This window comes from Carcharodon carcharias, chromosome 2 (genome assembly GCF_017639515.1).
Source record: "Carcharodon carcharias isolate sCarCar2 chromosome 2, sCarCar2.pri, whole genome shotgun sequence".
NCBI classification, from domain to species: domain Eukaryota; kingdom Metazoa; phylum Chordata; class Chondrichthyes; order Lamniformes; family Lamnidae; genus Carcharodon; species Carcharodon carcharias.
The window spans coordinates 184487109-184502291 of NC_054468.1; the positions used below are offsets into that span (position 1 = coordinate 184487109).

The window sequence follows — 15183 nt, forward strand, 5'->3', positions numbered from 1 at the left end:
GCTGCAGGCCTGAGAATTAACCAGTTTTTAAATTCTCCTGGCCTCAGGAAACATATTAACTAAAGGGAAGGCAGGGCTGCTGGATCCAGAAAGTAAACACCTTTCCACTCACCTGCTGGATCCAGTTTACCAGCTGGAAGTAGCCTCTGTGGTTAGACAACCTCTGACCTTTCCAATCTCGCCTTCCCAACCCTTCCAAGCCCGCTCCCCCCACAAGTCTTCTGATCTCGCCCCCATCCCCCCACCTTCCAATCTCTCCACTCTGACCCTTCCGATCTCACCCTGACCCCCCTGATCCTGCCTTTGACCCTTGCAATCCCATCCCAACCTTTCTGATCCTGCCCCGTGATACATCCAATGTCAACCCCTACCCATCTGATCTCACCCCTGACCTTTCCAATCTTGCCCTCCCCCAACTCTTCTGATCCTGGCCATTACCCTTATAATGTCACCCCTGATTTTCTGATCTCATCCCTACCATTTAAAATCCTAGTCCTGAGCCTTCTGATCTGAACCCTGACCCTTGTAATCTTGTACCCTGCCCCTTTTGATCCTTTTTGACCCTTCCAATGTCCAACACTCCCACCTGATCATTCTGTTCCAAATGCCCTCCTGATTTTGTCCCCTGATCCTTCCAATCTTGCTTCCCGAATCTTCTGATCTTGTCTCTGACTATTCCAACCTTTCCATCCCTGACCAATGCCCAACTCCTACCAAACCCTTCTGTTCCACTAACCCTTCAGCCTCCCCTTACATGTGCCCTTCTGATCTCCTTGACACTTTCTGATCTTTCCCTGTGGCCTCCAAATGCACTCTCTTACCTGTCCGCTCCTCAATTGCAATCTGTTACTGAAGGTCTACCTCACCCATAGCCAATCAGTGTCTCAATCTGGGGCGTGGAAATGGAGATGAAACATATTATCAAGTTCTGCCATTTAATTTGACAGGATCTCAGGGAAACCCATTCTTCCTTGTTTTTCAACCTCAAAACAGCCCCTTCATTCACTCCAGCCCTGGAGTTATTTCCCGCTTTAAATTTCACGGCTCTGCTAAGTCCAGATGCCAGAGGACTGGAAAGTGAATAATGTAGTGGGCATTTTTAAGAAGGAATCTGGAGGTCATCTGGGTAATTAATAGTCAGTTCGCTTAACATTTGTGCTGGGGAAAGTTTTAGAATCTTTAATTAAGCGTAAAATTCTGAAATAACTAGATTTTAAAAATAGTTAGAAGTATTCGGCACATATTTCAAAAGGAATGATATATTTTACAAACCTGAATGAGGATGTAACACACATGGTAAACAGGGGAAATGTAAGTGGATGTGGTATACATTGGGAAATTCTTTGACAAGGGAAATGTAGTCCACCCCGCCCTTTTATCCCTCTCTGCTGCAGCAGCTGGCCTGATCTCTTGCTCCCATGCCTTCTGCAGTCTAAGGGCCTCCAAGCAAGGTACCCATGACCAAGCATTCCTTTTCTCCTGGTGCCACCTTTAAGGTAGAATAGTACAGTTCTTACTCTTTTTAAGTGATGTCCTCAGAGAATTTTGAGAATAAATATTGATAGAGTGTTGGTGAAGTCTGGACAAACTGATCCAGAAAGTTTCCCAATGTGTTTTAAAAGCCCTTCAAACATCCAGCAGTAAATGAACAGTAAACAGTGAATATGCCTTTAAGTCAGCCATCATATTGGCCTTCCAGGTAATGAGCAAGAGAATGCTGCATTGCTCAAGTAGTTATGTATATATTGTTCATGTTTTTAATAATATTTATCAGAATTTTGTAGGTGCAGGAGGGAGGGATATTGGGACCTGTTCTGAGGGAGATGGGGCCTATACAAGCTGGACAGGTTCCACCTGAACACAGCCAGGACCAGTGTCCTTACAGGGCGATTTGCTAGTGCCATTGGGGAGAGTTTGATCTAACTTGGCAGGGGAATGTGAACCAGGAGGCAACATTAGAGAGGAAAAACATGGTACACAAAAAATTGGGAGAGGTAGAAAGCTCTAGAGTAAGAAACCATAAGGTATTAAGTAGTGTTAGTGTAATGAAATATAAGAAGGTCTAAATTAGGTTTACTCTGCATATATGTGAATGCAAGGGGCATCCTAAATAAGGTTGGTGATCTGAGGCACAGCTATATATAAATATGACGTTGTGATAATGGAGATGAGACCTGGCTCAAAAAAGGGCAGGGCCGGCTACTAAGTATTCCTGGATATACAGGCGTTCAGCAAAGATAGGGAAGGAAAGAAAGGAGGTGGGGCAATATTATTGATTAAGGATAATATTACAGTGCTGGAGAGAGAGAGGATGTCCTGGAGGAGTCAAGAGCAAAATTATTTTATTAAGAGATGAGAAAGAAAGTACCATTACACTGCTGGGTGTATTTTATAGGTCTGCAATTAGTGGAAAAGAGATAGAGGAACAAATTTGCAAGGAAATTACAGTGAGGCGCAAAAACTAAAGAGTAGTTATAACGAGAGACTTTAATTATCCTAATATAGACTGGGCAAGTAGTAATGTAAAGGACAAAGAGGGGGAAGAGTTTCCAAAATATGTTCAGGACAACTTTCTATTTAGAGTGGTTTGAATATTAAAAGGGGGTGGACAGCTCACACCCTCCCCCAGAAGCAAAGTCAGCTTGGAGCCGACCTGCTGCATGCTAACTCGCCCTCAGCCATAATGCACAGCAGGTGGGTTAAACAAGGGCCAAGTGGGATTTTGCCCCTCATTAGGGAGGAAGTCCTGCCCTCGGGAGCTGCTGGCCAATCCGATTAGCTGGCAGCTGCATCAGTCCCGGCAGTGCCAAGAATGCATTAGTGGATGCTGCCATGATTGCAATGGGGAACAAGAAGAAAGAGCAATGGATGCCTGGAAACAGTTAAGTCCAGGGTCTTGATCAGGGAGGGTTTGGACAGGTCAGGAAGGAGGGCAAGGTGGTGATGGGCTTAAGGCTGCAGGTGGAGAGGAAGAATGGGGAGGAGTTCTATCTTAGTGGGGGGTTTTCTCCCTGATCTGCAATGGGCAGCCCCTGAAAATAGAACCACCCCTTTCCTTCCCACCCTTTGAAGAATTTATTTAAAACATCAGGCCGGCCTGACTGTCCAGGCTCAATGTCTTATGGTGCGGGCAGCGTATTATCAGGGTCAATTAGGCTTGTTAACAAGCCTAATTAACCCTTGATTACCTATTTAAATATGTTGGGTGGGCTGCCAATTTTGGTGCCGGCCAACCCCCTCGTATTATGGGGGTGAGCTCAGGTGGGTGGGAAGGTGGTGAGGTGGGTCTATATTATGAGGATATAGGTCGGGTACAGTCAAGGTTCATTATCACAAGGGGGGAAAGCAGGGCAAGCAAAACTAAGGCTCCTGGGATGAGAGATAGAGAGTAAAATGAAGCAGAAAAAGATAACTTATGACAGATTTCAGGTTGATAATACAAATGTGAACCAGTCTGACCACAGAAAGTTCAGAGGAGAAACGAAAAAGAAATGAGTAGCAAAGAGGGAGTATGGAAAGAGACTGGCAGCCAATATAAAAGGGAATTCAAAAGTCATATAGGCATACAATTAGTAAATGATGGCAGAAGGAGTAGGGCCAATTAGGGACCAAATTAAGGCTGAGGGCATGGCTGAGGTAGTAAATGAGTACTTTACATTTGACTTTACCAAGGCAGAAGATACTTGCAGTGGAGGCAGATTCAATCATGGCTTTCAAAAGGGAATTGGGTAATTATGTAAAGTGAAAATTTGCAGGGCAATGGTGAAAAGGGCAGGGTAGCTCTTACAGAGAGCTTGCACAGACACAGTAGGGCAAATGGCCTCCTTCTGAACTTGAATCACTGTATGTTTCTATAAAAACAGTAATTATAGGTGTCATGAACTTAACCACACATACAAATCCAAATAGGATGAATCGGAAATACTCTAGGGAAATAAATAGTACTGTGGAGCCTAACATACAAAAAGATTGTAGAAAATGGGGCACAAGAAGAAGAAACGCAATAGCCGTTAAAATAATATTGTGCAAATAGAAAGCAATTATGATTAATAGAAGAGAAGTCAAAATGAATAAACACTGAATGATCTTCAGACTAAGTAGCTGGGCTCTCCAATAAAACCATTACTCATAAAAAAGAACATTTTGAGAATGTTATTGGAATGTTTTACGTTCCCGCATATCTGTTGCAAATCATCCTTTCATTACCATATTTTCTCTGTCCCACCACATACATTTCTCAAGTTTTTAAAGTGTGTTCAATCTTTAACTCAGTTACAAGTGAAGCTTGTAGAGTAGATGAGTTTCACTTTAGGAATTCTACTTGCCTTCAGGGAGCTAGAGAATGAGGAGATGTTTACAGCCATGAACAAAGAAAGGTGCAGCAGTATCAGAGTAGGTCTTAGCAAGCTCATACCTACTAAAGAAGCCAAATAGCTGGACTATGCAACAGTTGTTGAAACATGTTGGAGGAACTGTGTCCTTGTTGTTTTTACTTCACCAAGAATGTAGTTGTAGAATTTGCTATCCATCCAAACCCCTGCAAGCTAGAATAGCTTTGGCCATTGTAGTGAAAGTCTCAGTCATCTTGAACTTTTGTGCCTCAGCTTTTAAAGTGAAATTTGTCATCTCAGCCATTTGCAGTGCATCAGGTCAATAATGTATTGTTTGCCAGAGCCAACTCAAGTGGCTTTTTAATGTGGAGTAGCTGCAATTGCATGGCCCAATCAGTGCAAATAATCTCCATAATTATTTTTTAAAAAAGGCATTTCAGAAAATCCCCAGAAGTTTTCTTTCCATACCAATGGTGTGAGATGTATTTCTGGGCATACTGCCACTTTGCTTCTCGTAGAGAATGTTTCCACAGATTACCACCACTGCTGATATCTGCCAATTCAACATTGCCCAAGGTTCAAATCTCGGACCCTATATGCTTTAATTCTACACTGGACATTGCATTGATTAACTGGGTGACTAGGATAATGGATTTTCATGAAAGATAATTAGTGTCACTGTAGATTAAATCTACTGTTTATACTTGTGATTTAGGAGAAAAGGGAAAGGGTTTGAAGAATCAGTTTGGAAGAACATTGCATCTGACAACAAGCACAATTTTTTTGTAAATTTAGTCATAGATTAATTGATCTGTTTCCTTCACTGCAACCTACAACTGCACTGTATTATGGTGAAAGTCACTGAAACACACTTATTACTGTTTTACAGAAGAGAAATGAGCCTAAGAACATATCCATCTCCTGTAAATACATTGCACAGGTTAAAGGGCTTTCATTGGAGAATGTCATGGAAGTGACAACGCAGAATGCATGCAAACTTTTCCCAAAGCTTCAAAAATTATTCTGCCAATAACCCAAGTTAACTCTGCAATAAAAAGAAAAGTAACAAAAATGAGTAAGAATGATTTACTTCCTGGAAAGAGAGATTGAATGATTTTACCCTCAACTATTTTTCTTTGCACATCTTAGTTAAGAAGTCTTAAGTATCTTAAAATAAGATATGTTAAAGGCATTATGGCAGTCCTGATTTACTTCATTATATTTAATGTATACTGTACATACATTAAAACTAAGGTAAAAATTATTTGCAATATTCACTAATTTGCCAATCAGTGGTGATGATAAAAATAACAAACTGCAAATCTAAAACTAAAAGCAAAAGAAGCTGGATATACACTACAGAGCCATCATTATCACAAACAAAAAAAAAAAGATTAGCATTTGGGTGTACCTCCCTGCATTTCCACCTCACTTTCCTCCTTTAAGACACTCTTTAAAACCATACTTTTTTGATCAAGCTTTTGGCTATCTGACTTATCATCTGATGTTCCATTCAGTATCATATTTTGTTTTATAAATGCTCCTCTGAAGCACCTTAGGACTTTTTATTACATTAAAGGCACTATACAAATGTAAATTCTTCCTAACAGCACTGTGGGTGTACCAATACCACATGGACTGCAGCGGTTCAAGCTGGTGGCTCACCACCACCTTCTCAAGGGTTAATAGGGATAGGCAATAAATGCTGGCCTAGCCAGCGACACCCACATCTTGTGAAAGAATATTTTTAAAAAGGTTGCTGTTATAGATCATTCATCAAAGGAATACTGTATTGCACTATATTACAGGAAATTGTTTCATCCACCTTAGAAGCACATATAATTTTCACATTCGTACCCATCTCCTCTCCATCACCGATACTGTAATTTTGTCCACCCACCCCTGCCTCAGCCTATCAACTACTGAAACTTTCTTTGTTAACTTCAACTGTTCTAATGCTTTCTTGGCTGGTGATCCTCCAATTCTGTCTGGCCTCTTGCAAATCCCCCATTTCCTTCTGATGCCTAGACCATAAGATCTGGAATTCCCTCCTGAAACCCCTCTCCTTCTCTACCTTTCCTTCTTTAAGACACTATATAAATATACTTGTTTAACCTTCTTTAGTTACCTGTCCTAATTTCTCCTTATGTGGGTCTGTTGTTTGATAACACTTGTGCCTCGGGACATTTTCCTAAAGTAAAGACAAGTTGTTGTTGTTGTTGAAGGGGGGGCAAATAAGTTAATCTTTTAGATAAAGTATATAAAACAAGATGTCAAAATAGTTTGGTTTCCAATCCTTAAAATGTTGATTTGTGACAAATAAGAACACCAGAATTTAACTTTAAAGGCTTATCTATTTAAATTTTCAGATGAGACATATATTTGAGGGCCTGTCTGCCTGCTCAGGTAAAAGGATCCATGGCACTATTCAACGAATAGCAAGGTAGTTAATCTAATTTCCCAGCCAATACTTATCCCTTAAGGGACAATCAGGGAAGTGGAGTTAATGCCACAATCATTTCATCCATGATCTTATTGAATGGCGGAGCAGACACAAGGGGTCTACTGGTCCACTCCTGCTCCTATCTATTATTTTCTTATGTTAACCAAAACTACTGATACAGATTATCTGATCATTGTTGTTTATTGTTCCTTTCCGTATGCAAATTGCTTATAGAGTATCGCAGCTTCAGAGTAATTTATTGGCTCAAAATGTTCTAGGACATCCTGTGGTCATGAAAGGTGCTATTTAGATGGAAGTTCTCTTTTTCTTTGGATAGGCTTCACATTAAACAGACTTAGATTCTAGTCAAGGTTCACTCATCACAGTGTGAAGCATTCTTTCAGGCGTTTTCTTTTTGGGGATTCATTGAAAACATTTCTTTCTTTAATTAATTGGATATTCAATTTAGTAGTTCCAGTAAGGTAAGTCAAAACAGCTACATCCATGATAATTATACAGGGAACAAATCATAGGCATGTCAACTCTAGTAACCTGTATAACTAGTACAATTTATTGTATCTGACTGTTTGTATTTGAGGTGAGTCAAAACATAGGGTGTGTGGATGACAGCAAATGTAAAAGCTCATATCCAATTTTTCCCTGTATTAATAGTTGTCATTGGAATGGCATGCAGAATGGACAACTTATTCATTTGAAGGACTATCTGCCCTCTTCACATACAAGTTGTAAACATCAGTTTAACTTTTATCCAGAAAAATCCTGTATAATATAAGATGGCACTGCTTATAACGAGCTTTAATATACAATCTAATGTGATGAGAAGATAAGTGTTACTTAGCAAATTACATCCATTGGATAATGATCCAAAATTGCTAACTGTTCAAAAATGTTGTATTTCCAGTTGCTTTAAACAATGCAACAAAGAGAAGTGTCTGACAAAATAAAATAGATGTATAGAATTCTAGATGCCTAGCTTGCTGGGAAGCCCCATACCAACACCATTCTTGTAGTGTTCTGACCTAGCAATACAAAATTTTGGATTTTGAATTTATGGCACAGGCATGGTTGGGCTAAATGGCCTCTTTCTGTGCTGTGTCATTCTCTGAAATGTTTTACATGCGAAATAACACTCAGCAAAATTATCAAAACTGTAGAATATAAAAAGTTTTCAAAAATGTGCTATGGAAGTACTCAGTCAAGGCATCACCTGTATTTCATGATTCATGTTTATAATATATTTGGAAATCCTAAGAACATATACCAGCAAAATAAGACTCAAGCACAAGAACAAAATATTTGGTTACCTTACATATTAAGCCACTTTTCTGGATTATAAATGGAATGTAAAAGTTAAAGACAGAAAAAACAAGGTCCTTGCCTCAATCTGTCACAGTCCTTAATTAGGCCAAATATTCAGATTGTGTAAATGGAATAATGCCTGCAGAAGGGTCACCCAGAGGATCAGAGTTGTTTTTCCCACAGACTTCAATGTGCCGAAATCTTTCATCAGTTTTAAGAAACTAACTTGAGATAGCATAAAGAATGCCAAATAGATGCAGATTTATTTCTTTAATAAAGCAGAAACATTTCTTAATACTTACAAAGTACAGATTGAAATTTTGAGGGATCAGATGATCCATTATCTCGGCTTTGTTATTGTGCAGGTAACTTTAAAAGTGAAGTTCATCCAAGTTACATCTGAAACCCAACAGTAAGAATTAAGCTTCAGTACAGCACTTGGATGCATGCTTACCCGAGTTATTACTTGGAGTTATGTTAAAGACCAGTCTAAAGACCTTGGAGAAGGAGAAAAAAAATCAGGTGCATTTTCTATTTGTCATACGTTATTGCTCCTATTTTAACGGGTGGTTAGGATGAATTTACCAATGTGAGGCTTGGGATATTTTAACTCCTGGGCTCATTTGAATAAGTTGGGCCCGGCCCTGGCCTGAACCCGTTGTCAGTGACATGACACCCAGTGGACCAGCATGGCAGGAAGCTGCTGTCATGAATCAATGGGTACATTCCCTGGCACATATAAATCATGAGGGATTTCTGGGAGCGATTGTAGGGAGGGCTAAAGTTTCCTTGTGGGACTTGCAAAGCATTTCTATTCCTGGTCCATGTGGAAACTTTAAACAGAAATGAAAGTAGGCAACCTCCTAGGCCTCTTTTGTGGTACAGAACTTCCTTGGTGAGACCAACATCGGGTGCCGAACACACAACTGCACATTAAAATCCAGTTGGAGGTCAACTTATGTAGTTGGACCGTGAGGGGAATACCCTCACCTCCCAAAATCTCTGGAATTAAAATTACTGCTGCTGAGAATGCAGTGCCAAGTTGGAGGGCAGGACATTGCCTCTGTGTTACCCTCCCTCTGACCTTAATTTTTGTTGATGTGGAGATAAAAAATGGCTCTCATAAATCTTGAAAAATTATTATAAAGTAGCATTTATTCATCTGCTGCATTATTACTTTTGCATCATGTTTCTCATACTTTTCTATTGTGATTAAACTTATTAATTATATCTCACCCCTGATTGCGTCTTCCAGGGTTGATCTCCAAGGTTGTTACTGCTGTTACTCATTTATCTCCAAAACCTCTAAACTCTGTCTTAAGGCTAGTTGGTGCTATTTTCTGCAGTACTACCCACATTTGAGCTCATCGCAACTGCTCCTCTCTTTCCTGCCACAATCCCATGTTGCATGTTGTGGTCTCCCTCCCTCCTGCATCTCTGCTACATTCTACTCTATTCCATCCAGCCACAATCCCCTACTGTGGTACTTCCACTACCCTTGCACACACCCCCGCCCGCCCCCCCCCCCCACCCCCCCACTCCCCCAATAGTCCCTTACAGCCAGCCACTATCTCCTGGTATGGTCCTCCCCTGCAGCATTCCCACAGTCCCCTGGTGCGCAAGGCCCGGGAGTGCACATGGTGCAAAACACCAGGGCCTATGCTCTAGGGGGTCCTGTGTTACCATCTTCAAATTGACACAATGAACACGCATGCACCTGATAACAAGGTGGCATTGGGGCGCTTGGGTGCCTGAGTCTGCACAGGTATGAGGGATGTCATTTCTGGCTGAGCAAGGTGAGTCAGAGATGCTTGTTAACTGGTCAGTGCAGAGCATTTACTCATCTGCACTCAACCATTTCTCAGCCGCTCTGTCCAGCTCCAGCAGTCACACTTTGCATAATCCACCAAGAGCTGACAATGTGCTTGCTTCGGTCACAGCCTGGCACTGGTGTCAAAGACCACAGCAAAACCACTAGAGTCTGAATATGTCAATGAGGGAAGACTGAAAGAAAACCGGACAAATTGTTCCTCAGCTCAGCCTAAAGGGATTCAATCTGGGCTCTTTTTGTTTTTAAATTCTATGCTTTAATGCTGTAGTATTACGAGTGACATCTATCCCAGTGACCTGTTCTCTTGACTTTACCAAAGTATCCAAAGTCAGATACATATTGCCGGCAGGCACCCACGACATTCAGGGTGTATCTATATCAAGGGAGAGAGAAGAAGCAGCCAACAACTCTTTCCACTTATGGGGCCACCAGCAATGAATGTATTTTTTTATTGGCAGGCCCTTAACTGGATTGCATTTTTGTTCAGGTTGACTGATGGCAGTGGGAAATCCAGGTTAAGATACTTCTGAAAGCTGGGAGGTTAACTTACCTCCATGCATTCAGCATTCCAAGTGTCCAACAGATTGCAGGTCAGGATCAGGAAACACCCAACCTCCGAGTCCCCTTCCTGGCTGTGCAAGGTCTGCAAAGCACAGATTTCCACTGGTTTTTGTAATAAATGGACTCAAGGTACTCAGAAATCCAAACAGCTGGAAGCAGTATCAAGCCATTTCAGTGCTGACATCCAGTTCAGGCCAAGCTCCTTGTACTCACTCAGCTACCTTTATGGTTTTATTTTAATGACTTGGGTTTTCCCTCAAACCTGTGACCTTGAAGGCAGCCAAAATAATGCCATATTTGTACTAAGTTAGGCTGGGGACTTGGTCTTCAAATAGCTAGTTTTTGAAACTATTATTATAATTGAATTAAAGGATAACTACCAAGGTAAAACTAGGAAAAATAGTTAATCTTTGCTACCATTTCCTTAGTACATTAACTCTCCCATCAGAACATCTAATTGTACTTTGAGAACCCTACTTTGTTAGCCTATATTAACCCATTTGGTAGACTATTCCAGTTATCACTGAAAGAAATGTAATCTTAACTCGTGTTTTCTTTACATTTGCTTTTAGTTAATTTCTATTTTATGTCCTCTAATTCTTCTTTCTTCACATGCATCCCAGTAACAATCTAGGTGCACCTTATTTATAATCATTAATATTTTATATACTTCAATGAAGCATTTCCTTTAATCTTTTCTTTCTATACTGTAAAGCATAAGCCTCTTTAATCTTTCTTTGTAGCTCATCCATTCTGACTTGGTCCATCAGTGGGTGAGCACAGCCTTTGTAGAGCAGTTGCGATGAGCGCAATGGGCTTGCTTAAGAGTTCTCACTCTTTTGTCAGCTCTTCCCTTGCCATCAATTTGCTCCAGCAATGATTGTTAAGGATGAGAGTATGGTAAATAATGAAATATAAAAAGCAAGCAATGTGATGCTGGGCAGGGGCTGGGTTGGAGGGGGGACAGACGGTGGCAGCAGGCAAGAGGGCGTCTGCCTTCTCTCCACAGACTGCTGCAGTCCCACAGACTGCACCACCAACCTGCATCACTAATAAACTTTCCTCTTGCCCCTGCTCCGATCCTAAAATCCTGCCATCTCCCTGCCTCTGCGCCAGGGAAGGTTGGAGGCCGAGGTGGGGTGCGGTGACTGGATCTGTCCCTGTGCCATCCACTGGCAGTTAAAGTGTTGAAAGCACATGGAGCAATTGCAGAAAGGCTCTTCTTTTTAAAAGTAACTTGTAGATTTATTGACATCTCTTTTTTAAATAAAGTGAAAGGCAGCTTTTCAGATTTTGTCTGATCACATTAAATACCTGAGCTTTGGGGGAAGTAAGGGCTTTTTCTGAGAATAAATCATTGGCGCAAAGTTTTGTGTAAAAATACATTACCCTGTTTTTCTCACTATTATTATTTGAAGTGCACTTGAAACAGATTTTACTGAAATTGGCGGTGGTGGGGGAGGGCTAAAGAGGGGTGGGAGGAATAAGGGGCCCAGAAACAAGAGAAGCAACAGGACCCATGACTTCTATCCCTGGCCCTGCTGTTGTGGCACTACCCTCTCAATCCCCACAATCCCCTACTGTGGTTATTCCCACCCCCTCCCCATCCCAGCCACAAACCTTACTGCAATTCTCGTGCTTCCCTCCCCCTTATATTCTGCTGATGTGGTACTGTCCCCACCTTACCCCCAAAACCCCTTGTAGTGGTTCTCTCCCTGACCCACACCACCTGAGCCTCAATGTCACCTGTCTGAGTTTCACTCAAAGCTGAATATGCTTACGACACAGGTTTCTATCTTGAGTCGCCTGATTGTAGCATCCATTGAGTTGATGGCACGCTCCATATTAGACAACAGGGTGCTGATATCTTCCAGCAGAACACCACACGAACTGAAAACAGATACCTCCATATTCTCAGTGTGGCAGTCCTTTAAAGGCTTTCAAATATCTCATATATTTGCGAGCGCGCAGAATGCTGAGCCCCTAAAGTCAGCACCCTCTTAGACCTGAACTTGCCTTTTGGCAAACTGTCTCCTAGATTGTCCTTTCCACGAGCCTTGGCTCCTACTCATCCCACCAGGACTGACGATTTATTTACTGCTGTTAGGCAGTAGCAGATGTCTTGCATTATCAGATTGCCATAGCATACCCAGTCTACCCTCCTTTTAGGGGAGCTGTGGCCACTACAGTATTGGCTCAAATATGCACTATTCTGACTCAGAGACAATAGTGCCACCAACTCACTGATATGGAAGGATTAGAATAAAGAATTTTAACCTGTCATTTGAACATGTCCCTAAAGGCCATTTAAATAAGTACAGGAAATAAGAAGCTCTATTCTACCCAATAGAAGCCCTTTTCTGCATTTAGGCAGATCACTGAGTTTAGTGTATTTGTGTTGTTACTGTGCTGCATCAGTTCTCATGTGGTATTAGTTTAGTTGGATTAACTATTCTAAGGACTACTTTGTCCAGCCTGAAGGCTGGGATATTGTCATTGCAGTTTAAGAGAATATAGGCCTGTTGGATGTGTACATGATGAGACATTTGACTTTTCTGTGAATTAAGATGATTGTGGCAGAACTGTGGGATTCTGGATTGTGTGGTGGAAGAGCAGAAAAGCCTAATCAGTAGAGTGGGGCAGTGGGGGGGTGTTCAGTTCAGGTAGCGGGTTTAGGTTGCTTCTCTGATTTCGATCCTAATTCCAAAGGCAATCTGCAGAGTGGAAAATCCTCAGAATCATCACAGGGCTACTTGCATACAAGCAATAATAGTTTGTATCTTAAGGAATGCAGAATTTTAGGGAAATAATTAACTGCTATTGTTTTGTATGTATTTAGGTGGGTATATGATGAAACAGTTACCTTTGCAATGGAACAGTGCACAGGAAGCAGCTGACACCTGTGATGATCACACATGGCTGCCTTGAAGCATTCTATGGCATAAAACCTGGGGGAAATCATTGACCTTCATTGCTATGGGCACTATAGAGTAGGTGGTTGACTGTCCCTGCAGCTGTTTCTGAACCAGGTAGCATCATCGATCCCATTCTATCCTGTTAGGCCTGCACCTCATCATGCTGTGTTCCTCCTCCATTAAGCTCAGATAGCTGCTTCGGTTGCACTAGATCCACTGCCAGTAGTAGTACATTTGCCACATCATTTACCAGAGTTTTTCATGACAGGACTCTAAAGCAACCTCCAAGAGTACATTTTTTAAAACGTTTAATAAACGTTTGTTAATCCATTTTTGAAAGACCAGGAATACTCTGAGCAGAGTTATACAATGGAAATTGTAGTGCAATTTAGTCTTTGATAATGGTGACTCTTACCATATATTCTACAGCAATATTAGCCTATTAATGCTTTAAATCACTATAGAACCTTTAACTCATCTACCTTTTTGCTAAAATGAACAGACAAAAGAAATAAAGGGGTAAACTTTTAGTTTGGACCCCAAATCGGTGCTATATTAAGAAGAGTGCCCACCCAGTTGACAGTTGGCAGGCTCAAACCACTTTCAGATTTGAGCTTCATCATCATTTTGTCAGCTAACTATGAGCAATCCACTACAGTTCACCACCCTCCTGAGGCAGAAAATTGGCTAGCTATGGTATGCAATCAACCTGCTGGTGAAACACCATTATTGCACCTCTATCCAGTATCGATACAGCAAGAAGTGGTAATCTTGTGCTATTCTCGAAACCATCTAACAATCAGGCATGATGTGGCACCGTGACAATTCCAGATAATCAGCAAGGTGTCTTTTCCAAGCAATAGATCACATGATATTAGCAGCTTACACATTACCAAGAAGGATAAAAAGTGCTAATGTAAGATGAGAAAGAGTATCCGGCTAGTTCAAGGAAACAGAAAATAGCATTTTAATTTCTGGCTGAATTACCAAAAGAAACTCCATTAGGTGAACTTTTCCACTATTAAATGGGTCCAGATTTTGCTGTAGAATATATGGTAAGAGTCACCATTATCAAAGACTAAATTGGACTACAATTTCCAGTGACCCCATATATGCAGTTAAACATGGAAATCAGGCAGTATCTATCTGAGATGCCCTGCTTCACCAGAAGCTTCACTGTAGCAGCATCTCACTGAAAGACTCAGCATTGAAACACATGGAACATAGTGAAGTTGTGGTCTTGTGGTACTTACATAATAGATTGCCACTAAACCTACCAGAAAGCGGTATGACTTCTCCATTGATGTATAAGCAATTTTTTTATGGCACACCAAGTCTTAATTACTGCTAAACAACATCTCTGATACTGAAAATGAACTACTACAAATGTGGATTTTCACTCCAGATGTTAATTATTGTTTGAGATTTTAAAAATTAAAAATGTACATAAGAAACAGAAAAAATAAAATTACATTTTTATCTCCCATAATTCTATCTTGTCACCTCTTTATTTTGCTTTTTGCGTATGATGTGGCTTTGAATTAAATATCCTAATTTACAGTTCCCGGTGCTGCTGAAGCAATGCATGTTCATATGCAGCAAGACCTAGACAACACTCAGGCTTGGGCTGATAAGTGATAAGTAACATTCTCACCACTCAAGTACCAGGTAATGACCATCTCCAACAAGAGAGAATCTAACCATTTCCCCTCAACATTACCATCGCTGAAATCCTCCACCATCAACATCCTAGGGGTTTATCATTGACCAGAAACTTAACTG

General features: G+C 41.0%; 1 protein-coding gene across 5 annotated transcripts in view; it reads left to right on the forward strand.

Moving 5' to 3' along the window:
- The window catches only part of tatdn3 (TatD DNase domain containing 3), a 108623-nt gene extending 93733 nt beyond the window's left edge, over positions 1–14890 (forward strand). For 3 of the 5 annotated variants that reach the window (XM_041216544.1, XM_041216542.1, XM_041216543.1), the window contains exon 10: positions 5221–5403. In XM_041216544.1, coding sequence (XP_041072478.1) covers positions 5221–5364 — 144 coding nt within the window. In that variant the 3' untranslated portion in view covers positions 5365–5403. Of the gene's footprint in view, positions 1–5220; positions 5404–7446; positions 7540–13325 lie in introns of those variants that run through there. The other 2 variants (XM_041216553.1, XM_041216562.1) reach the window with 2 other exon arrangements.
- Positions 14891–15183: the final 293 nt, after the last annotated feature.